This window comes from Pecten maximus, chromosome 2 (assembly GCF_902652985.1).
Source record: "Pecten maximus chromosome 2, xPecMax1.1, whole genome shotgun sequence".
NCBI lineage: Eukaryota > Metazoa > Mollusca > Bivalvia > Pectinida > Pectinidae > Pecten > Pecten maximus.
In genome coordinates, this window is record NC_047016.1 from 52,793,155 (window position 1) to 52,819,250 (window position 26,096).

The following is a 26,096-nucleotide window of genomic DNA, read 5'->3' on the forward strand; positions in this document are numbered from 1 at the left end:
GCAGATTAAAATGGACATCTTAGAATTATTACATCTTTACCCATGAAATATTAGAAATGATCGATTTGATCTAAATATCAATGATGTAAGAAATGCTACTCCATCATTATTTGTGATGATGATTTAAACATTACATGGCGCCATCTTAAGTGTAATACCATAACATTACGATGTCAAAGACTATGATAAGCTATTCCTACGATTTGACTAAAATAATCGTCCCTTTTCCATTCAAACAACAATAATAAATGGGAAAATTAATCATTTATATTCAAAATAGACATGTCACTCTTAGGACAGAATATTCCATACTCATAGAGTATATATCATATTCGAGGGGAACAGTTGGGGGCTATTCCAGTAAAATGTATAGGATACAAGGGGAACAGTTGGGGGCTATTCCAGTAAAATGTATAGGATACAAGGGGAACAGTTGGGGGCTATTCCAGTAAAATGTATAGGATACAAGGGGAACAGTTGGGGGCTATTCCAGTAAAATGTATACGATACAAGAGGACTCCATAAATAAAGAAATTCTATGCCTGTCAGGAGCTGGAGAAAATGCAGCTTATTACATGATTACTTTAAATTTGTACTGTATCAATTAAATTTTTATTTGTAAAGATATTTTACTGGAAAAGCCCTACATATCCTCTTTGTATTACAGACATTTTCCAACAAAAAAGAGAAGATTTTCCCAACAAAAACAAAAATCTGCAAGAATAAACATTTTCACTTGTACAGTACATATCATTTAAAGCCTCTCCATGTTTTTTTTTTAACGTATGAATTATGACAAAATAACAAAAATATGTTAAATGATAGAATATATACCTTAATGATGAAATAATGTGAGAATCAATACCGCAGTTCCACTCTATATGTAAATGAGCTGCATCAAATATGTCCTGCATGCATGTGCAAACTTTTTTTTTTGAACAATGGCCGACTGATTATCAAAGCCATGCATCAGAACCCCATAGTCTATCAAATATACTGGTTGCTGCTGTGAAGGAAAAGAAAAAGGCTGGGTAAAATCACATCTCCCCACTAACAGTCAACTTGGGACAACAAGAGGCCTAGGGGCCTTAACGGTTCTCTATCTGTACACTGATAGATGATGTTTTGCTTTTAAACAAACATTTAACACATCCTGTAGCCTTGAATGTAGGTCAAGGACATTCATTTGAACAAACTGGCAGCCCTTCATCCCGGCATGCTACTGGCCCAATATTATGACCCTCAGGGTCTCTTAGTTATGGAGAAGAAGTTGTTTAAAGATTTGAACCCCGAGATCTTGAGAGTAGGTCAAGGTCATTCACTTAACTCTGTGCATGCAGGGTTGGTTCACATTTTATATTATCGTATACTTAACTTTAATATGAATTGTAGCCATAACTCAGCAGATTTAACTGGAAATAAATAAAGATAAATCCATAAGGAATTATGAACTTTATCTTGTTTTATGGTGATAAACAAAATCATAGAGAGGTTTAACATGAAAATGGTCATCTGAAATAGTTAATAATTGAGCTGAATCAAATATAAGGTGTCAGCATTCACCACATAAACAAAATTACAACAGAAAAATCTAATGTGAGATTATCTCTGGACATTATATTGTCATCCTCCAATCTACTCTTGCTTGCTTATAGGTACAGCTAGGGGTGCATCTTAGTAACAGGTAACTAAAGAACAGAAAACAAAATTTACAAATGACAGGACTTTACTGAAATCTGGACCTGAGAGCTACCTGTCTACAACAACAGTCTGTTTCACCAACAGCTTGACATTCAATATACATTGTCACAAAGTCCTAACAAAGTGAAGCCCTGAATGTCTCCTTGTTAATTGTCCTAAAAGGACCATACAGCACATATCATTATTACACTGTTACAGTGAATAACTTCGGAATAATTACATGAATTTTAATGAGATAACGGGTAACATAAGATAATATGAAGGGCAACAAGATACCCTGAAGGGTAACAAGACACCCTGAAGGGTAACAAGATACCCTGAAGGGTAACAAGATACTCTGAAGGGTAACAAGATACTCTGAAGGGTAACAAGATACTCTAAAGGGTAACAAGATACCCTGAAGGGTAACAAGATACTCTAAAAGGTAACAAGATACCCTGAAGGGTAACAAGATATCCTGAAGGGTAACAAGATACCCCGAAGGGTAACAAGATACCCTGAAGGGTAACAAGATACCTTGAAGGGTAACAAGATATCCCGAAGGGTAACAAGATACCCCGAAGGGTAACAAGATATCCTGAAGGGTAACAAGACACCCTGAAGGGTAACAAGACACCCTGAAGGGTAACAAGATACTCTGAAGGGTAACAAGATACCCTGAAGGGTAACAAGACACCCTGAAGGGTAACAAGATACCCTGAAGGGTAACAAGACACCCTGAAGGGTAACAAGATACTCTGAAGGGTAACAAGATATCCCGAAGGGTAACAAGATACCCCGAAGGGTAACAAGATATCCTGAAGGGTAACAAGACACCCTGAAGGGTAACAAGACACCCTGAAGGGTAACAAGATACTCTGAAGGGTAACAAGATACCCTGAAGGGTAACAAGACACCCTGAAGGGTAACAAGATACCCTGAAGGGTAACAAGACACCCTGAAGGGTAACAAGATACTCTGAAGGGTAACAAGATATCCTGAAGGGTCACAAGATACCCTGAAGGGTAACAAGACACCCTGAAGGGTAACAAGATACTCTGAAGGGTAACAAGATACCCTGAAGGGTAACAAGACACCCTGAAGGGTAACAAGATACCCTGAAGGGTAACAAGATACCCTGAAGGGTAACAAGACACCCTGAAGGGTAACAAGATACCCTAAAGGGTAACAAGATACCCTGAAGGGTAACAAGATATCCTAAAGGGTAACAAGATACTCTGAAGGGCAACAAGATACCCTGAAGGGTAACAAGATACCCTGAAAGGTAACAAGATACTCTGAAGGGTAACAAGATACCCTGAAGGGTAACAAGATACTCTGAAGGGTAACAAGATATCCTGAAGGGCAACAAGATACCCTGAAGGGTAACAAGATACTCTGAAGGGTAACAAGATACTCTGAAGGGTAACAAGATATCCTAAACGGTAACAAGATACCCTGAAGGGTAACAAGATATCCTAAACGGTAACAAGATACCCTGAAGGGTAACAAGATACTCTGAAGGGTAACAAGATACCCTGAAGGGCAACAAGATACCCTGAAGGGTAACAAGATACTCTGAAGGGTAACAAGATATCCTGAAGGGCAACAAGATACCCTGAAGGGTAACAAGATACTCTGAAGGGCAACAAGATACCCTGAAGGGTAACAAGACACCCTGAAGGGTAACAAGATATCCTGAAGGGCAACAAGATACCCTGAAGGGCAACAAGATACCCTGAAGGGTAACAAGATACCCTGAAGGGCAACAAGATACCCTGAAGGGCAACAAGATACTCTGAAGGGCAACAAGATATCCTGAAGGGCAACAAGATACCCTGAAGGGCAACAAGATATCCTGAAGGGCAACAAGATACTCTGAAGGGTAACAAGACACCCTGAAGGGTAACAAAATATCCTGAAGGGTAACAAGATATCCTGAAGGGTAACAAAATATACCAGGATGAGACATACTATACCATGCTGTATAACATGACACCTTGACTTACGATACCTTGACTGATGACACAAGACAATGGATACTGTGACAGGTATCACGATTAATAACATGACGACGGGTATCTCCGCAATGACAAAGTAGCTGCCACTACTCTCGTACTTAAAACAAATCAGTATATACATAATAAATCACACAGCTTCCATCTCTGTCACACAACATTTAACAACTGTCTGTCCAGTACACCCTGTACAATATATACCAATGATGTGAAGCAACACCACCAACGTCACTGGAGAATGTTCTAGTAACACTGGGACATTCAATGACACCAGGAGTACCATCAGAAAATGTTTCAGTAAAACTGGGACATTCTATGATAGGAGTTGTCTTTAATAACACCATAAATGCCATCAAGAATGTTAAAACTGGGACATTCTATAACAGAACATTGTCTTTAAAATTCCAGTGAATGCCATCAGGTCATGATTTTCAGTAAAACTGTCACATTTTACAACCAACAATGGTCTTAAGTAATCCTTGTACATCATCACGGAATAGTTTTCAGCAAAACCTTGTACTGATTGGAGGTGTCAGCTGAAACAGAGAATAACAGAAATTAACTAGGAACAATAGTAACATGGGAAACAGGGAATAATAGGTATTAACTAGGAACAATAGTAACATGGGAAACAGGGAATAATAGGTATTAACTAGGAACAATAGTAACATGGGAAACAGGGAATAATAGGCATTAACTAGGAACAATGGTAACATGGGAAACAGGGAATAATAGGTATTAACTAGGAACAATAGTAACATGGGAAACAGGAAATAATAGGTATTAACTAGGAAAATAGTAACAATGGAAACAGGGAATAATAGGTATTAACTAGGAACAATAGTAATATGGGAAACAGAACAATAGGTAGTAACTAGGAACAATAGTAACATGGGAAACAGAATAATAGGTATTAACTAGGAACAATAGTAACATGGGAAACAGAATAATAGGTATTAACTAGGAACAATAGTAACATGGGAAACAGAATAATAGGTATTAACTAGGAACAATAGTAACCTGGGAAACGGAATAATAGGTGTTAACTAGGAACAATAGTAACATGGGAAACAGGGAATAATAGGTATTAACTAGGAACAATAGTAACATGGGAAACAGAATAATAGGTATTAACTAGGAACAATAGTAACATGGGAAACAGGGAATAATAGGTATTAACTAGGAACAATAGTAACATGGGAAACAGGGAATAATAGGTATTAACTAGGAACAATAGTAACATGGGAAACAGAATAATAGGTATTAACTAGGAACAATAGTAACATGGGAAACAGGGAATAATAGGTATTAACTAGGAACAATAGTAACATGGGACAAACATCACATGACATACCGAAATGTAAGAGGAAAAAAAAAAAGAAAAAAATTTCATCACATCTACCTCACAGTATGGTTGATTCAGCCACCACTAGTTAGTTACATATAAGTTAAATATCATATTAATGGGCATTTCTAATTCTTATCATTGGAAAAGACATTATCTCCCCAATCATTACATAGAATGGTAAAAGAGGTTATGAACTTATTTAAAGTAATTTTCCCCTTGACTTAAAACACTTTGAACTGCAGAAAATTCAACAATACGAGATACAAAGTTAAAGTTAAAATATACTGTCAAATGAAAGTCTTTAAGATCATTCCAACTTAAACTTGGCATCTTCTGTAGATTAATTTTCTGCAGTTCATTGTTACTGGAGGCACATTTTTTAAGGTATATACATGTATGTATAATTATATGAAGGTAACTATGACGCTCACCTAATCATAATCACACACTTTTCTGGTTATTTAAGTAAAAATAATTTCTAATTGAACTAAACTATCACAGTTTTATGGCCATAATAATACTTACACTTGATGGCTTCCACACAAAACCTTGACTGATCCACCAGATTCCCCACGACCTGTAATTATAACCAACAAAAGGCTTTCATATCTAAATTGAATTTGGAGTGCACAGATTTCCTGTAGGATATCAGAAAATGTTCAATCATGCAACTAGTTTGTTCAGTCTTACTATACAGATTTTTTCTTATTTACACAGAACTGGGGTCTACTAGTAAGTCTAGTTTATACAAGTTTCACACAGTCTTTCGGAATGTATAGTGGGACAATGTTGTAGGTCCGGTTTAAACAGGTTTTCTGATTACACAGTCTTTAGGAATGTATAGTGGGACAATGTTGTAGGTCTGGTTTATACAGGTTTTCTGATTATGCAGTCTTTTGGAATGTATAGTAAGACAATGTTGTAGGTTCAGTTTATACAGGTTTTCTGATCAGGTTCTCACCTCGTCTGTTACCAGGATGTAGATTTCTGATGGCCCCTGACAGTACAATTCTGCGATCTGTTCTGGCCCCACGCTGTAAAGTGCTGCCAGTTTGCATGTCAACTCATGACTACTGAGACTCTCCATATACAGGGCATGGTACACTGAACACACAAAATATCTCAATAAAATCATGGTCATGGTACACTGAACACACAAAATATCTCAATAAAATAAGGGTCATGGTTCAGTGAACATGCAAAATATCTCAATAAAATCATGGTCATGGTACACTGAACACACAAAATATCTCAATAAAATAAGGGTCATGGTTCAGTGAACATACAAAATATCTCAATAAAATCATGGTCATGGTACACTGAACACACAAAATATCTCAATAAAATAAGGGTCATGGTTCATGGAACATACGAAATATCACAATTAAATCATGGTAATGGTTCATTGAACATATTAAGTCATGGTCGTGGTTCATTGAACATAAAAAATATCAAATTGAATCAGAGTTATGGTTCATTGATCATAAGGAATATCTCAAATAAATCAGGGTCATGATTCAAGGGATTTGAAAAATCTAACTTAATCTTGGTACTTAAGCAAACAACTATTTAGAGTTGTCTCCCTTATTTCTTAACAACCGTCTATATTTACCTGAGTCGCTTTCTTGACATACAAATATAGTCAGTCTTGGTCGGACAGCTCTACAAACAGAAATTAAAAATACCGGATTAAACACCTTATAAGTAAAATTTGACAATTGTGAAATAAACTTTGACACTTATGGAAGTATTTCAGATATTGGACACTACAAGGAAGCTTGTGCTGTTAATCAACTCTGAGTGTTAAGTTACCAGAGCTTGGATTAAGTCACACTTAATCAAAATTTTGACATCTTTGTTTTATTTGCTCAAAGCATTAATTTACAACTTACTTGTCTTGTAGTGCATTATTTAGCCGGATTCCATCAACAATCCCGCAAATTTGAATGAGATCTTCCCGAGACAGTCGTAAAATATCAGCCCCTGTAACAGACATTAGTGTTTAAAATGTGATGTGGTAAAATTAGCTACTGCCCAATTTTTATCTTCCATTTCAAAATTTCATTAAAGAAATATCTATTGATTCTATAACCATTAGTTACTGTAGAATAGTCAATAACATCAGTAGATTTCTCACTATTTTTTCATTAATTTATTTCTCCACATCTATACACTGAGACACATTAAAACTGTTGTGTTACAAAAGACTTTCATAAGTAAACGTCAATAAAGATTGTATACGCAGAGTAAATCGGGAAATTACCTGAAAAGTTTTGGAATACACGACTGTAGTTGAAGAATCTATTGGCCTGTAACCAGGCAGTAACCTGATTGGCTGTTGCCTCAGCAGAGAGCGCCCCCTGGAGGGAAAAAACAGTTAGTCGCAGTTAACAGCAATTGATTTTAATATTCTTATTATATAACTGCTATTCAAACTCAGAAGTCTTATTTTCTATTTCTACAAATTAGACTGGTATCATTTGCAGGCCTTTTATCAACATTGAGGTCACTGTTTTGTCTGTATCATTACCCATTGTTAATATCAAGATACTGGTGACAAAAACTGAGAAAAATTCAAGACAAGAATTCCATGAATCCCAGCATGCTAATGGCCTAATATCATGGTCCTGAGCCTCTTGGTTACCAAGAAGAAGTTGTTTAAAGATTTTAAGACAATTGACCCCTGTGACCTTGAAAGAATGTAAAAGTTATTCATTTGAATCAACATGGTAGCCCCTCATCCAAGCATGCTTCTGGTCCAATATAATGGTCCCGGGGCTCTTGGTTCCAAAGAAGATGTCCAAAATGTAAAATGTTTACGATGGACGAGGCACAACACCGGGTAGAAGGCGATTGCATTAAGTCACTTGAGACTTTGTCTCAGATGGCCCAAAAGACCTGCATCATTCACCTGGATATTTCAGTAATCATGGCAAAATACTCTCACACAAGTTACATTACATATATTTTCTAAACAATATTTCAAACAAAATGTGGACCAAATCCTATCATTCTTAAAGAAGAAGAGGGATTTGAAAGTTTTGATATATTTCACCTATTGGGCCCTGCCTGTCCGGCCCCAGGGCAGCCATACCCTCTATACAAAATTGGATCTCCTTGGCCCAATAATGATTCAGATAGATTTTCATCTAAATCCGGACTAGCATTAATTTACTAGTAAATGGCTTATCTTTATTTCCCCTAATGGGCCCCATCCCTCTGGCCCCACAGGAACCTCATTCTTTGTTTATACAATATTGGATCTTCTTTGCCTAATATTGCCACAGACCAAATTTCATGAAATTCATACAGTCAATCAGGACTAGTAGTGATTTAAAGCATTTACATTTATTTCCCCTATTGGGCCCTGCACCTTTGACCCCAGGGGAACCACACCCTTCATTTATAGAGCATTGGATCTCTTTTGTCCAATAATGCTCCAGCACAAATTTCATCAAAATCCATTCTGGACTATAGCGATTTTAAGGAAATGTTGACGACGGGTGGACGTACGATGGACCCAGCACCATGGCATAAGCTCACCTTGAGCCAGATGAGCTAAACACCAAACAGTTTTTTAAATAGTGATGTTGGATGGGCGGACATACGATGGACGCTGCACGATGGCATAAGCTCACTTTGAGCCAGATGAGCTAAACATCAAACAGTTTTTTTTTAAATAGTGATGTTGGACGGGCGGACGTACGATGGACACTGCACCGCGACATAAGCTCACTTTGAGCCAGGTGAGTTAAACACCCAACAGTTTTTAAATAGTGGTGTACTCACCGGTGATAATGATGTGTCGATTGGGCTGTCTGAAGAGTTACGATTGTGAGAGATGAGAGCGAGACCTTCCCCAGAGTTATCCCCAGTGTGGTTAGGTGTGGAGGTGACAGAGGACGGCCCAGCAGTCCTCAACGGAGAATGACCAATGACTGTGACTGATGGCGACCTGGAAAGTTTAAAAGTAACCTCCACACATACACTGGTAATATATAAACTCTGAAAGAGAAATGTGTGTCACCCCTAGATGTTAAACCCAGGAATAAATGTTTCAATGCCAGTGCTCTTGGTACTTATTGTGAGAGAGAAATTCAAACTAGAATATAATCATGTAGTCGATAAATGACAATTGCAATTTAGCTTTTAATGTTTGAAATCAACTGATAGTATGTAAGTTAATTGGAGCTTTTTGAATTGAAAACCTTATATTCAGCATACCATATTTTACTGGGAATAAGCTCAGGGGGCTAGTGCCCTGAAAATGGGCAAAATTCGTGGGTGGGCTTATCCCCAGATAAGACCCTATGCATGAGGGGAAAAGTTTGGCCATTAAGGAAGAGGATAGCCCGATCTACATCAATGTTCTGTGATTGGAGTGTTTTCTTTAAAATAATGCAATACATTGACTATTCCATTTGGATCTGATCAATGATTTGTAGATGACAGGAAAAGTCGTAAGTTACAAGGTTTGGAAAATGTGTTGTATTCAGTCACCGCGTAATCTTAAAGAGTCTTTGTATTAGCATGTGAAAATGTGAAATGGAATCACTTAGTCTAAGTTTGTCATTGTTTCACAAACAACACTGATCCCTGCATCTGGACCACAATAAACATGAATGGCCCTGGGCAATACATTAGATAGGAAAGGAGATAACATCCAAATATTGGAAAAGAGATCTGGGGCCTGTTAATTTATGCAAAGCGCTGGTACTTCCAAATTCTAAATGTAACATTTCAGACATAAATCTTGCCAGATTTGCACTTTTTGGTACAAGCCTTAAAGTCCTTGTCAATGCTCGTCGTAAAGCAACGTAAAAATATTAGGTCCTTCACTATTGTTGAACAGGTCCAACAGTTTGGACTGTGACAAACGAGAAAGGCCGTGGTGTGACTTACCTTGTAGCACTGAGTTCAGAAAAGCTCTGGGCCAGACTTGAGAATGTAGAGGGAGATTTCACTCCTATAGTAGCTGTGCTTGCTAACACTTGCTCCACAGGAACCTAGAATTTGGAAGAGAAGAAGATATATATTTTATCATTGATGATCTAAAATCCATTGTCTTGGCCTTAACAGAAATGTTCTGACACAAATTACGTTTAGAATGAGCAACAGTACTGATATATGGTTACAATATATCCAGTTTTGTAACTTCACTGATTGTGTTTTTTTTTACTTTTATATAAATCATCTGTTTGGGTGTATGTGTGTAGGGGTGTTGAACTGGGTTAACTAAATTGTCACTTTGATGATCTCTAAAGAGATATAACCTCTGTGAACTTACAAGCTATCTAAATCCTCTGTAACAGTTACTTACTTCTGTCAATACAGTACATTCGTAGGACGGCTGAAACTTCTCCTGGGAAACAAAAATATAACACCATCTTCAGAAATAATCATATGATTTAGAACAGAGACAACATTTTATTACCTCATCAGAACACAGACAACATTTTATCACATGATACAGAACACAGACAACATTTTATCACATGATACAGAACACAGACAACATTTTATCATGTGATACAGAACAAAGACAACATTTTATTACCTGATACAGAACACAGACAACATTTTATAACATGATACAAAACACAGAAATTTTATCACAGGAAAATCTTCAAACAATTTGATTAGTGTCAAAGTTGTCTTTTTTATTTCATCCCAATTCAGCAGTAATTGAGCCTTCGACTTCACCATGATATAGTCCGGGAAGCAGGGAGCAAAAGTGAACATACCTGTGGATTAGCGAAAATGTCTGAAGAGTGAAATCCCCGAAGCTGTTTTTCTTTCCTAAAAATAACTAAATATATGCCTAGGTAAGAATCCAGAACTCTGCTGGAAGCATTACTTACTTTTTCTATTTCAGACATTTTTTCCATTTTTTCTCTATCTCTCTTGTGTTTTCTGTCAGCACCTTTAGGCTGGAAATCACAAAAAAAAATGATATAAACAAGTTCCATAGAAATCTCAATGACACTCCATCCCTCTTGATTATCTTTTTCATTTCTGCAGAAAGGACAGTTTCAAATATCTCATATTTAAAATTAAAATTTTATTTATACAATGATCATTATTTAACATTGAACTGATACCATACATTTTCAGTATGTTTGATAGCAATCGTTTGCAGATAAATAAAGCAGAGCTATTTTTCCAGTGAACATAAAACATCTTTCTTAAATTTTGCTACCTTGAACACCTTGACCTGACACGATGCGCAGTGTAACAGTTTGTTGTCATCCCCTTTAGCGTACGTTTCCACCTGAACTCTGAATGGCACTCCCTTCTCCCCGCCATGTTTCTTGGCCGTGAACTCTGTGCTGATACAGTTGACCCGGATATAAACCCCGGCCTCCTTAGTCGGGTCCCATACAACTTCAGCCCCGTTCAGGCGGGCAGTGTTCTGCGAGGGGTCCATGAGACCCCCCGCTGAGTGTCCGCCATCAATACTGTCCAGGTTCACTTCCATAAGACCATACGATAGAGGAATATCTATATGTAACAAAATATAACTTTAAAACACAAAATACATATCACAGAAAATGTGTTTGTATGTCACTAGAATAAATCTTGATGATGGCCAAAAAATCAGTTCTTTAAAATTTCTTTAAATTTTATAATAACTTCAAAACCAAAGTTCTTTAGAATACTTCCTGGTAACATACATGTAGTCTCAGATTTGAGAAAAGGTCAATCATTTAATGTTCAAAAATCAATCACAATAACACCAAGTATCAACTAATAAGAAATGAAGCAAAACAAATACATATTGACACTAATTTGGAAGCTTAGTCTAGAAATATAGTAAAGTGATATGATATCTGTCTTAACCTATATCCATGATTCGCTCTCCAGGCCGAATCTGCTTCCACGACTCCAACTGTTCCTTCTCCATATACTGTAGTCTTCGTTCGTGAAAACAAACTTTAACCACACTCTAAAAATATAAAATATTCCTAGATTAATATCAATCTACAAAATATATATACAACTTTTACATGACCAGATTGAATGAGATTAAGGATGATTTATTAAAGGCCTTAAGTATTCAACAAGGGCCTCTAATATACTCACCCGGAGACATTTTCCCTGCATGTCGGACAAGTCACCTAGCTTCTTCAGCTTAATCTCGTATGATTGACCTAAAAAGGAAAATAATTACAATTATAAAGCATGAGAAAGCCTGCTACTTTGTACATTGTACCTAGGGAGGTCAGGTGACACAGTGGTAACACACTTGCCGTTCACCTAGGCGACCAAAGTTTGATTCCCCGATCCGATGTGAAAAGGTAGGGGGTCACTTGCCTGAACATGTGGGCTTGGACGTTAGTATTGTTTATATTGGGTACCTTGTAGTGGGTAGATTTGGGAGTCAGTATTGTTTATATTGGGTACCTTGTAGTGGGTAGATTTGGGAGTCAGTATTGTTTATATTGGGTACCTTGTAGTGGGTAGATTTGGGAGTCAGTATTGTTTATATTGGGTACCTTGTAGTGGGTAGATTTGGGAGTCAGTATTGTTTATATTGGGTACCTTGTAGTGGGTAGATTTGGGAGTCAGTATTGTTTATATTGGGTACCTTGTAGTGGGTAGATTTGGGAGTCAGTATTGTTTATATTGGGTACCTTGTAGTGGGTAGATTTGGGAGTCAGTATTGTTTATATTGGGTACCTTGTAGTGGGTAGATTTGGGAGTCAGTATTGTTTATATTGGATACCTTGTAGTAGGTAGATTTGGGAGTCAGTATTGTTTATATTGGATACCTTGTAGTAGGTAGATTTGGGAGTCAGTATTGTTTATATTGGGTACCTTGTAGTAGGTAGATTTGGGAGTCAGTATTGTTTATATTGGGTACCTTGTAGTGGGTAGATTTGGGAGTCAGTATTGTTTATATTGGGTACCTTGTAGTAGGTAGATTTGGGAGTCAGTATTGTTTATATTGGGTACCTTGTAGTGGGTAGATTTGGACGACAGTATTGTTTATATTGGGTACCTTGTAGTGGGTAGATTTGGGAATCAGTATTGTTTATATTGGGTACCTTGTAGTGGATAGATTTGGGAGTCAGTATTGTTTATATTGGGTACCTTGTAGTGGGTAGATTTGGGAGTCAGTATTGTTTATATTGGGTACCTTGTAGTGGGTAGATTTGGGAGTCAGTATTGTTTATATTGGGTACCTTGTAGTGGGTAGATTTGGACGACAGTATTGTTTATATTGGGTACCTTGTAGTGGGTAGATTTGGACGACAGTATTGTTTATATTGGGTACCTTGTAGTGGGTAGATTTGGGAGTCAGTATTGTTTATATTGGGTACCTTGTAGTGGATAGATTTGGGAGTCAGTATTGTTTATATTGGGTACCTTGTAGTGGGTAGATTTGGACGACAGTATTGTTTATATTGGGTACCTTGTAGTGGGTAGATTTGGGAGTCAGTATTGTTTATATTGGGTACCTTGTAGTGGGTAGATTTGGGAGTCAGTATTGTTTATATTGGGTACCTTGTAGTGGGTAGATTTGGGAGTCAGTATTGTTTATATTGGGTACCTTGTAGTGGGTAGATTTGGGAGTCAGTATTGTTTATATTGGGTACCTTGTAGTGGGTAGATTTGGACGACAGTATTGTTTATATTGGGTACCTTGTAGTGGGTAGATTTGGACGACAGTATTGTTTATATTGGGTACCTTGTAGTGGGTAGATTTGGGAGTCAGTATTGTTTATATTGGGTACCTTGTAGTGGGTAGATTTGGGAGTCAGTATTGTTTATATTGGGTACCTTGTAGTGGATAGATTTGGGAGTCAGTATTGTTTATATTGGGTACCTTGTAGTGGGTAGATTTGGGAGTCAGTATTGTTTATATTGGGTACCTTGTAGTGGGTAGATTTGGGAGTCAGTATTGTTTATATTGGGTACCTTGTAGTGGGTAGATTTGGACGACAGTATTGTTTATATTGGGTACCTTGTAGTGGGTAGATTTGGGCGTCAGTATTGTGCATGTGAATTGGAATGTGATGAATATAGTGAAATGCTTCAATTGAATACCCAGAAAATCTCACCCTGATTTAGATAAGTTAATGTTTCTTCGTTTATCTTCACGGCTGGAGATGTAGCGGCTCCAAGAATGTACTGGAATCTGAAAATACAGACAGAAAGATAATTTATCTACACTGCATTATAATAAACAAAACATATTAGTATGAAGTGAATGGAACATTATGAAATAATTGATGATTCTATGCCACCTGACAGAGGTCTAGCATAACAAGTGCAATCAATGATTGCGAAAGCTCACCGACAACAGCAATCACACTATGCACTCATTTTCTATGTATGTGTAAGCATGTCATTTTGAAATTGTACGTCAGATAACATCACTCCTAGACCTCTCATGGATATATAAACTAAATAAGAAGGGTGTGAGGTGCATACTTTTGGACTTACAAAGCTTTCCAAAAACTTCAAAGTTTTGGTGCCAAAAAATTCCAAAGGTAAAATGCAAAATAATTTTTTTCTTCATGATTTTTTTATATAACATCACTTCTAGACCTCTAATGAATGTATAAACCAAATTAGAAGGGTGCGAGGTGAATACTTTTAGACTTACTAGCTTTCCAAAAACTTTCCCCAAAATCTTTCCCCAAAAAAACTTTTAAGTCTTGGGGTGGGACGCCAACACCGGGGGTACAGCATTAGCTCACCATTACTGGTAACCGGTGAGGCATCAGACACCGGCGGTACAGCATTAGCTCACCGTTACTCATAACCGGTGAGGCATCGGACACCGGCGGTACAGCATTAGCTCACCATTACTGGTAACCGGTGAGGCATCAGACACCGGCGGTACAGCATTAGCTCACCGTTACTCATAACCGGTGAGGCATCGGACACCGGCGGTACAGCATTAGCTCACCGTTACTGGTAACCGGTGAGGCATCGCATGCCGGCGGTACAGCATTAGCTCACCATTACTGGTAACCGGTGAGGCATCAGACACCGGCGGTACAGCATTAGCTCACCATTACTGGTAACCGGTGAGGCATCAGACACCGGCGGTACAGCATTAGCTCACCGTTACTCATAACCGGTGAGGCATCGGACACCGGCGGTACAGCATTAGCTCACCGTTACTGGTAACCGGTGAGGCATCGCATGCCGGCGGTACAGCATTAGCTCACCATTACTGGTAACCGGTGAGGCATCGGACGCCGGCGGTACAGCATTAGCTCACCGTTACTCGTAACCGGTGAAGCATCGGACACCGGCTGTACAGCATTAGCTCACCGTTACTCACATCTTCGCTAGCCAAGGCTTCTGATTACGTTACACTCCACGAACCCTTGGCAGATATAGGTCGTGTTCAAATCGTCGCGCCCTGGAATCCCAGGGCACCCAATCAAATCGCGTTTTACATTCTGGCTTGGTTTCGCAGTAAACAAACAAGGGCCCAATGGGCCCAAATCGCTCACCTGCAATGCAGTGATCTTTTCATATATGGATCCTGCAGTTATTTGAAAGCATGCTACAGGACCAATATAATAATGTCTCTCTGCACTTTGGCTTTTCACTTAAAGTCATTTAAAGATTTAAGCATACTTGATCGACGTGACCTTGAATGCGAGTCAGGGTCATTCATTTGAACAAACTTGGTAGCCCTTTACCCCAGCATGCTACAGACACAATATTAACTCCATGGGACTCTTGGTTATTGAGAAGAAGTCGTGTCAAGATTTTAGCCTTTTTGACTCCTGTGACCTTGAATGAAGGTCAAGGTCATTCATTTGAACAAACTTGCGAGCCCTTCACCCCAGCATGCTACAGGCCAAATATTAGGTCTCTGGGACTGTTGGTAATTGAGAAGAAGTTGTTAAAATTTTTAGCCTTTTTGACTCCTGTGACCTTGAATGAAGGTCAAGGTCATTCAATTGAACAAACTTGCGAGCCCTTCACCCCAGCATGCTACAGGCCAAATATTAGGTCTCTGGGACTGTTGGTTATTGAGAAGAAGTCGTTTTAAAATGTTAGCCTTTTTGACTCCAGTGACCTTGAATGAAGGTCAAGGTCATTCATTTGAACAAACTTGGTAGCCCTTTACCCCAGCATGCTACAGGCCAAATATTAGGTCTCTGGGACTGTTGGTTATTGAGAAGAAGTCGTTTAAAGATTTTAGCCTTTTTGACTCCTGTGACCTTGAATGAAGGTCAAGGTCATTCATTTGAACAAATTTGGTAGCCCTTTACCGCAGCATGCTACAAACCCAATATCAACTCCCTGGGACTTTTGGTTATTGAGAAGAAGTCGTTTAAAGATTTTAGCCTGTTTGGTCCCTGTGACATTGAATGAAGGTCAAGGTCATTCATTTGAACAAACTAGGTAGCCCTTCACCCCAGCATGCTACAGACCCAATACCAACTCCCTGGGACTGTTGGTTATTGAGAAGAAGTCGTTTAAAGATTTTAGCCTTTTTGACTCCTGTGACCTTGAATAAAGATCAAGGTCATTCATTTGAACAAACTTGGTAGCCCTTTACCCCAGCATACTACAGACCCAATATCAACTCCCTGGGCCTCTTGGTTATTGAGAAGTCGTTTAAAGATTTCAGCCTTTTTGACTCCTGTGACCTTGAATGAAGATCAAGGTCATTCATTTGAACAAACTTGGGAGCCCTTTACCCCAGCATGCTACAGGCCAAATATCAACTCCCTGGGCCTCTTGGTTATTGAGAAGAAGTCATTTAAAGATTTTAGCCTTTTTGACTCCTGTGACCTTGAATGAAGGTCAAGGTCATTCATTTGAACAAACTTGGGAGCCCTTCATCCTAGCATGCTGCAGGCCAAATATTAGGTCTCTGGATCTGTTGGTTATTGAGAAGAAGTCGTTTAAAGATTTTAGCCTTTTTGACTCCTGTGACCTTGAATGAAGGTCAAGGTCATTCATTTGAACAAACTTGGGAGCCCTTCATCCTAGCATGCTGCAGGCCAAATATTAGGTCTCTGGATCTGTTGGTTATTGAGAAGAAGTCGTTTAAAGATTTTAGCCTTTTTGACTCCTGTGACCTTGAATGAAGGTCAAGGTCATTCATTTGAACAAACTTGGTAGACCTTCACCCCAGCATGCTACAGACCCAATATCAAGTCCCTGGGTCTTTTGGCTATTTAGAAGAAGTCGTTTATTTTTTTTTTAGCATATTTGACCCCTGTGACCTTGAATGAAAGTCAAGGTCATTCATTTGAACAAACTTGGTAGCCCTTCACCCCAGCATGCTACAGACCTAATATCAACTCCCTGGGACTCTTGGTTATTGAGAAGAAGTCGTTTAAAGATTTTAGCCTTTTTGACCCCTGTGACCTTGAATGAAGGTCAACGTTCTTCATTTGAACAAACTTGGTAGCCCTTCACCCCAGCATGCTACAGGCCCAATATTAGGTCTCTGGGCCTTTTGGTTATTGAGAAGAAGTTGCTTGAATGGAAAAGTTGACGACGGACGGACGACGGACGCCGCGCCACGGCATAAGCTCACTTGCCCTTCGGGCAGGTGAGCTAAAAATGCGGCACCCAGTACAGAGCTACATTGCCGACTATGTCATGGCATTTTACCTAAATACAAAAATCACAATCTTTGGGGGAACATTCGCAGTGTTTGATCAATTCATATAAGCCATTGATCACATATCTCATCGAAATGACACCAAACCTCGATGTGTATTTGTAAACATCACCGATGAAGTAAATCGGTAACGCTTGTTTTGATTGGTCGAAAATTTCATGCGTGAAGGGTGGTAATTTCGAATCACCGCTAGAGGGCCAGAACTGACGCCTATATCTGCCAAGGGTTCGTGGAGTGTAACGTAATCAGAAGCCTTGGCTAGCGAAGATGCATTACTCATAACCGGTGAGCTAATAACAAACCATAACATTACATATTACAAAGACTGTATTCACACATTTCCAAAAAAAGTCCATATTAATATAGAAGGAATTATTAACTACATGACCATTTACAAATTTTACGATGTAATGTTACATTGTCAAATACTACAAAAGTATCATACCCATTGTCGAGATTCTCTTGCTTGAAAACAGGCAGAGCCAGCAACGCCTCACTGAAAAGATTCAAATCATAAATCTAGTTACCAACAGTTAAATGTAGAACCGCAGTGATTTTCTTACCCTTATTTTACAGGGGCCTGTATACTTTTTTATTGGTACAGTGGTATTTTTTGCTAAATGAGGAAATATTATCAACAGGTCTTTTTATTTTGAATTTAGCTTCAACGAATAGAAACTAGTAGCATAAGTTCATCTGCTTGAAACACATACTTGCTCAACCTTATATTCTTCATAGAAATTAATGTACAGGGACACTGAAACATTCATATCTGCTTGAAAATATATGAACATGAAATTTGTAATATATTTTTTAAATCTCACTAGCGGAAGGAGCCTATATTCAGCCCGAAATGCACCCTGAACAATCACTGAATTGACAAGAGGAGTTGTCTGTTGAGTGTTACCCGACACATTTTTACGGTGTCTGAGGATCGTCTGGTAAAAAGAATATGCAACCTGTGGGAAGTGGTCGATAGAACCAGCTGGCAAAACCCAAAATGAAATCAGAATTATTCTGATAAATGTCTGTTAATGAGGTCCATCAGATTAAATACATTTAGACATTCAGTAGTTACATTATAAAATTATAAGGTTTATAACGTAGTAACAACAGATAGCTACACTGAGGATTCAGTAGTTACATCATATTACATTTATAATGTAGTAACAACGGATACCTACACTGAGGATTCAGTAATTTCTTTTGTTGTTTTTATTGTTGTCCATGGAGAAATAGTCATTTAGAGCAAAACAACACAGCACATTCCCAAAAATTAATACATAAAACTCAAAATAAAAGGTTGAAATACAAAAGTATAACACTTATTAGGCCAAAGAAAAATAACTAGGTGAAAAACACATCATAATGGTCTACTGCCTATAAAGAATCAAGTCTTTGTGTTGACTTGTTTCAAATGTCTGCCCGCCATCAGAACCATCCCAGGTGTTGACATCATTCCTATGGAATTAACACATGTACAGAAATTTAAAGATTAAATATCAAAGATTATGTCCTTTGACGGCCAGCCATGTCCTACGTCGTCCAGCCATGTCCTATGTCGGCCAGCCATATCCTACGTTGGCCAGCAATGTCCTACATCGGCCAGCCATGTCCTACGTCGGCCAGCCATGTCCTATGTCGGCCAGCCATGTCCTACGTTGGCCAGCTATGTCCTACGTTGGCCAGCCATGTCCTACGTTGGCCAGCCATGTCCTACGTTGGCCAGCTATGTCCTATGTCGGCCAGCTATCTCCAGTACTAAATGCCTGGAGAACTATGTGGGATACTTACCTCATGTTGTAGGTTCCTGTTCCTAACTCTGTACCGAGACCTGAGAGGGAGCCATCAAAGTCAGCGGCCAGCGAGTCGTTTATATCCCAGCTTGTGATAGGGTGTGACATTTTGGTACGTTTACCGCCCTGCGTTCCAGGGCTGTCTCGTTCTACTGTTGACCAGCTGAAAGACATCTGGTCAATATCGGCTGAGCAACAGCTGCTGAAATGTAAAGAGAAAGAATGCAGACAATAGTAGACACGAAAAACATGTACGGAAAACTAACCTTTCAGATGATAGCAATTTTTAATATACCTCATCCTCAATTATTTATGTAATGGACAACAAACAAAATTTGGAAATTAATAAATTTGTTCCATATCAATATCATTATAGTAGAGGCAATATTGCTTGTGTGGACAGGCATGTATATGTATAATGTTGTGAGAAATATGGCAGTAACTGCTGACCAGTGAACCATGAAAAATTCCTTCAAAGGGAAATTTGAGGAAAAATACACTTGCGAATTCAAATCCTTTGTGGTTATTTGTACAAAAACAATACTGTTTGATAGCAACCAAACTATCAGTTACAGAAAAAGAAATTTTGCAGAGTCCATGACTTAAATAACACATCATTCGTGAATTAAAAGTCATTTCTACATAACCTTTTGTGAAATAATGTACATGTATTCTCACATATATCAGAAGAGGTAAATAAAGTATTCATGAAATATAAGTAATTTACAGTACGTTATATCATGTCGATTCTGTATGCCGTACCTTTGTTTAGAAATCTGCTCTCTTTCTCCTGATAATTCTATGTACCTATACACACAAAAAAGCATTAAAAAGGTTTATTTCGTGCATGGCAACAATAGGTTAAAACAAACTTTAGAATGTGTATACAACAATACTATATTTATGCAATAACCTCAGTGTGCCATCCTCCCAACACAAACCTGGAGTAAGCTTATTACAGGACAATGAATTAACTATAATAAACATGTAAATTGGTTTTTTATATAGCGAAGCACAGTATCATTAATAAGTAAAGGATGAATTTCTATGACATTATTTATTATTTTGGGAAAAAAATAAACCAAAAATTCTTTGATCAACATTGATTAATGTCACAAATTTAAAGATGTTTCTGTTTATACAGATAAACTACAGAATGTCAAAATGTCACTTACCTTATCTAGTTCATATTCCATTGCAGTATCTTTCTTCTTTAAATATCTGAAAGTATACATTTACATGTCATTAAATTAGAGGGTTTTTTTATTATACACAACTGTGGCTACTCATAGGGTAATGACATTCTGTACCTGGAAACATTGATAAAACAAGCATAATGGCCCCCGCTTAAAATAGTCACAATGACCTCGACCTTGACCCAAAAACCCTGAATCTCAAACTTGATTAGCAGCTACTCATACTGATGTTACATACCAACTTATACTGATGTATTTTGAGGGCATGGCTGAGAAAAGAGCTGAAAACTGAGTGGACAGACAGACACACAGACAAACGTACGAGAGGAAGCCTATAGTCCCCCAGGTTTCACTGGTAGGTGACTAATAATAATAATTAACACACTAGATAGAACTTAGACCTCTAGACTGTAAGTGCAACATACAATGAACATGCTTCCCATATGCTATTCAGGGAGGTAGCCACCAGCTACTACAACAAGAAACTGCCTCAAAACGACCTCGACTGTTCAGTGTGATACAGACAAACTGACTTTTAGCATAAAACAACATATTACAGATTCTTCACATGTAGTATAACTGTGTCATATGACTTATATAATAAGTCTCATCCATGAAACCTTATACTTGTCTCAATTTCTACACTGTTGTGCAAATGATACTAATTGGCTACTCAGTTACCATTTAATGAATTGGTTTAATATCTGTCCAGTGTTACAGAACGAGCAATACTTATGGCGAGTAATTTTGAAATTTGGATACATAAATAGTGTTTGCACATAATGATTATAATTTAAGATTAGACACTACTTATAAAGCAAAATGTTTAATAGTGCTTCCAAATTTAGATGCATGATAAGAAACACCACGTGTGCCTTATTAGTCTCCTAACAGTGATCCCAGGGGGTGGAGGGACTAGGAGATTCCTTTCAATCCGTCTTGTTCGTAATCAGTATAAATGTTCATAACACCAAAAATTGTCGATGCCCTAGCAACTTTACTCCTTGAGGGATTTTGATCAGATTCACACAAATACAAAGCACCATAATATCCCATATAAGTTAAGAGTTATGAGCTATTTTCAGAAAATCCTTGTTAAAGTTTCTGTGTAGGCACGTGGTTTTTACACTTAACCAAGTAGGGGCCTGTTATCCAGTGTTAAATACATGAAGTAACTACATTACCTGTGAGAGAGCATACAATTCTCATTCTTCATATTTCATGGACAAATGCTTTTATACTGCATTGATTAATTATGGCATATGTAAATAGCTCAGTGGTTAAATTTGCAAACAGAAAACGCAGATAAACATATGGTGACTACTGTTCATTTTGCTTCTTTTTTTTCTTGACTTCTTCGATTTTTTTTTTTTTTTTTCATTTATGATTTACATTCTAAACTTAACACAATTGTCTTTTCCCGGAACCAAAAAAGGAGACAGAAATTACCTTTTCCCTTACTCTTGAACAGTGATGACCACATTTTACACATGTCAGAGATTTTCTTATCTAGTCCTCATCCTAGGCTAAGACCCAAGCTAAACATGCTCTTTACATGTACATGTTCTCAACAATTGTATGACGTCATGTCAACAATCCAATCATGTCATGTCAACATTGTCTTGCATTGATGTAACATCAATATTAGATACAGAAGAGAGTTTTAATTGGGTAAGAGAAAAATAAGTATCCATCCCCGTGAGGTGAGACGGGGGATCTCAACCCTTGATCTTAAGCTGCCAATCACTCAGCAAACCTCATGTTTTTTTCAATCTCTAAAATTTGGCCATAGGCTATCTTAAGTGTTTGTGTTTGATAATCTCATTAACATACCAAGTACAACGAGCCACAACATATCCTTACAAAAACTCTTTCTTCATAAGAACAGTAGTTGACTAGAATCATCTAGATCTGGAAGATTCGGTTGTGTGCGCCAAAACAGTCAAGGGATTCAAATTATCCCTATCAAAGCAGTGCCAGTAAAGGCATTGCCCTCTCTCTCTCCGTCGCGCAAAAACCAGAATTGGGACCTGCGACGTAACAATACAGAAACATTGCTAGTAGTGTTTTCTAATTAGGAACACTAAGGCACGCGTGCTTAATCATACATTTTATTGGAGATGGTTAATGAAAATCTAGTGTAAAAATATACTGTCAACTGGAAATATTTCATATCTTGTTCTGTGAACACTTAAAATCCCAATGTATTATGAGTTCAGTTCCTCTGACAAAATGATGAGTACACTATAACGAAAATACCACCATCACCAGTATTACATAATTACCTCCCCTTTGCAACAATCGTTGGAAAACGAAAGACTACACCAAAATATCACGAAATAACAGCATGCATGACATCAATGCGAATAACGCAGCATATAATCTAATCTCAGGTATTCAAAGGCATTGAATATTTCGTTTCAAGGAGGCAGCAATCATCCACATGCGAGGCCATGCCTTGGTAAGTACCAAGTGCTCTCTATGTTCTACTTCTAGGCTCAGGCCTAATCGGAACAAGGACAGCGTACGCATTGATCGCATTGGCATTGAGAACTACCGCCGCAAATGCACTCATTCCGTGCTTATTTGATATTCTGTATATATTTAAGAATACAATGAATTGGAGGATACTCACATAGCACATATATTCATAAACAAAATATCTCCCCCAAAAATATGAAGCTGTTTTGCTGCCAGAAATCGGTTTGCCTATTTTACGACATCTAATTTTCAACTATAACACGCCGTATTTTTTTCTCCCCCAAAACAAAAGAGAAATTATTGTGTTTCTGAAATACATTATAATCTGTTAATGTTTTATAACTCTGGCAATTCATTTTTTCTTCCATGTGGCTATTTATTTGATCAGCTAAAAGTTGCGACTGAAAAATATGGAACGGAAGTAATTTCTGCGATATAAAAAAGAAACCAACATACCATTCCGGATTTTTAGGCTTTTCTTTGCAGTTTTGTTTAGAATATATTTACACTAAGAAACTATATTTCTGATTTGATAAAACAGCGTTTAATTAATTTAGCTGACACCGGAGACTTATTATATTAGAATGCATGTTTATACTTTATATTTGTTCCTATTTATAATCCTTGGCCAGTCTAGGCCTCCTGTAACCTCCTCTAATATAAGGTATGCGAGTCTCTTGGTTAACCGCGCCCTTTGGAATTAATCACGATAGCTGGGACATCTTTTTGTAGACAAGTAGTCCCGGTTGGTAACTCAGTAGGCAGAGGGTCCCAAACACTAGGCAACCGGGACCTCTTCTGGTATAGGAGTCCCGATCACTTGGTAACCCTTGACCTCTTCCATAGGAATGGCATCTCAATCACTTGGCAGCACAGGACATGTTCTATAGATATGGGAGTCCCAATACCTTGACAACTGTCCTTCAAACCTCCTCTGTAAAGTATGGGAGTCCCAATACCTTGACAACGGTCCTCGAAACCTCTATAAAGTCCAAATACCTTGACAACGGTCCTCGGGACATCTATAAAGTATAGGAGTCCAAATACCTTGACAACTGTCCTTCAGATCGACCTCCTCTATAAGTATGGGAGTCCCAATACCGTGACAACTGTCCTTCAGATCTCTATAAAGTATGGGAGTCCCAATTCTTTGACAACTGTCATTCAGACCTCCTCTATAAAGTCCTAATACTTTGACAACTGCCCTTCAGACCTCCTCTATAAGGTATGGGAGTCCCAATACTCTGACAACTGTCCTTCAAACCTCCTCTATAAAGTATGGGAGTCCCAATACCTTGACAATGGTCCTTCAGACCTCCTCTATAAAGTATGGGAGTCCCAATACCTTGACAACGGTCCTTCAGACCTCTTTTATAAGGTATGGAAGTCCCAATACCTTGACAACGGTCCTTCAGACCTCCTCTATAAAGTATGAGAGTCCCAATTACCTTGACAACGGTCTTCGAGACATCTATAAAGTATGGGAGTCCCAATTACCTTGACAATGGTCCTGGAGACCTCTATAAAGTATGGGAGTCCCAATACCTTGACAACGGTCCTTCAGACCTCTTTTATAAGGTATGGAAGTCCCAATACCTTGACAACGGTCCTTCAGACCTCCTCTATAAAGTATGGGAGTCCCAATACCTTGACAACGGTCCTTCAGACCTCCTCTATAAAGTATGGGAGTCCCAATACCTTGACAACGGTCCTCGAGACCTCTATAAAGTATGGGAGTCCCAATACCTTGACAACGGTCCTCGAGACCTCTATAAAGTATGGGAGTCCCAATTACCTTGACAACGGTCTTCGAGACATCTATAAAGTCCAAATACCTTGACAACGGTCCTCGGGACATCTATAAAGTATAGGAGACCCAATACCTTGACAACGGTCCTCGAGACCTCTATAAAGTATGGGAGTCCCAATACCTTGACAACGGTCCTCGAGACCTCTATAAAGTATGGGAGTCCCAATACTCTGACAACGGTCCTTCAGACCTCCTCTATAAGGTATGGAAGTCCCAATACCTTGACAACGGTCCTCGAGACCTCTATAAAGTATGGGAGTCCCAATACTCTGACAACTGTCCTTCAAACCTCCTCTATAAAGTATGGGAGTCCCAATACTCTGACAACTGTCCTTCAAACCTCCTCTATAAAGTATGGTAGTCCCAATACTCTGACAACTGTCCTTCAAACCTCCTCTATAAAGTATGGGAGTCCCAATACTCTGACAACTGTCCTTCAAACCTCCTCTATAAAGTATGGGAGTCCCAATACATTAACAACGGTCCTTCAGGCTATACAGGACATCTCTTGGCAACACAGGACATCAATTGGCAACCCGCGGGGATCTCTTCTATATGTAAGACTCCCAGTCGCTTGGTTACCGATGTCTCTTCCCAGGGGTATTATTAGATCTGGTGATATATGTCACAATGTCTAAACATGGAAGTTGTAACTGTATGACGAAGTTTGCAATGGTATATATCAAAACTAAAATTTAAATGAAATAGTTTAATGTTTGTAACATTGTTTTGTGTGTTACCCTTACCAGAACAGTGTTTAGAATTTAAGACAAATGTTTGTTGAAGGATTTTAAATCTCGACAGAATATTGCGGAACTAATGATCGATATTGTCCAACCTATATCAGAACAATAATGCCTTTGATCAAATGTGTGTCTTCACGCCCAGGATATGCCGTATTACAGCTCTTTCGTTGTACATCTTCTTTGCAGTGACCTGTTGTATAAACAGCCGAGCATGCAATAGCTGCAGCTGATGCAATACATGTTGCATGTTGCCCAATAAGCATGGATCCGCAAGTTGGCGTTTGGCGCAGTGCATGTTTTCAAAGACCACCCGGGGTTCAATCTTCCGATCTGACGTGAAAAGATATAGCCACATGTCCGACCACGCGGTTTTTCTCCGGATATTCCGAATTCTTCACAGTAGACTCC

The 26,096-nt window shown here is 38.4% G+C and overlaps 1 protein-coding gene across 2 annotated transcripts; it reads right to left on the reverse strand.

Annotated features, from left to right (window-relative positions):
• Positions 1-252: 252 nt before the first annotated feature.
• Positions 253-23,376, reverse strand: LOC117322469 (transcription factor CP2-like). 2 transcript variants are annotated; one of them, XM_033877401.1, is made up of 19 exons: positions 23,287-23,376; positions 20,631-20,676; positions 20,218-20,262; positions 19,454-19,654; positions 18,105-18,155; positions 14,112-14,188; positions 12,130-12,197; positions 11,887-11,992; positions 11,246-11,547; positions 10,908-10,976; positions 10,367-10,408; positions 9,949-10,052; positions 8,836-9,001; positions 7,310-7,406; positions 6,939-7,029; positions 6,659-6,708; positions 6,008-6,150; positions 5,572-5,623; positions 253-4,234 (listed from the first exon to the last, which is right to left on the reverse strand). In XM_033877401.1, exons 4-19 carry the CDS (start codon positions 19,627-19,629, stop codon positions 4,188-4,190), a joined length of 1,641 nt encoding a protein of 546 aa, XP_033733292.1. In that variant the 5' UTR covers positions 19,630-19,654; positions 20,218-20,262; positions 20,631-20,676; positions 23,287-23,376; the 3' UTR covers positions 253-4,187. The 2 variants fall into 2 exon arrangements, with proteins under 2 accessions (XP_033733292.1, XP_033733293.1); XM_033877402.1 differs by having other exon boundaries at positions 19,454-19,657.
• Positions 23,377-26,096: the final 2,720 nt, after the last annotated feature.

Bases quoted from the DNA above. Each gene is read 5' to 3' on its own strand.
- LOC117322469 (XM_033877401.1), bottom strand. From the start codon at position 19,629: ATGTCTTTCAGCTGGTCAACAGTAGAACGAGACAGCCCTGGAACGCAG. The intron at 10,409-10,907 runs GTAAGTAATGCT...TTTGTTTCCCAG, and splicing joins AAATGTCTGAAATAGAAAAA to GAGAAGTTTCAGCCGTCCTA. The intron at 6,151-6,658 runs GTAAATATAGAC...TTGTGTGTTCAG, and splicing joins ATGTCAAGAAAGCGACTCAG to TGTACCATGCCCTGTATATG.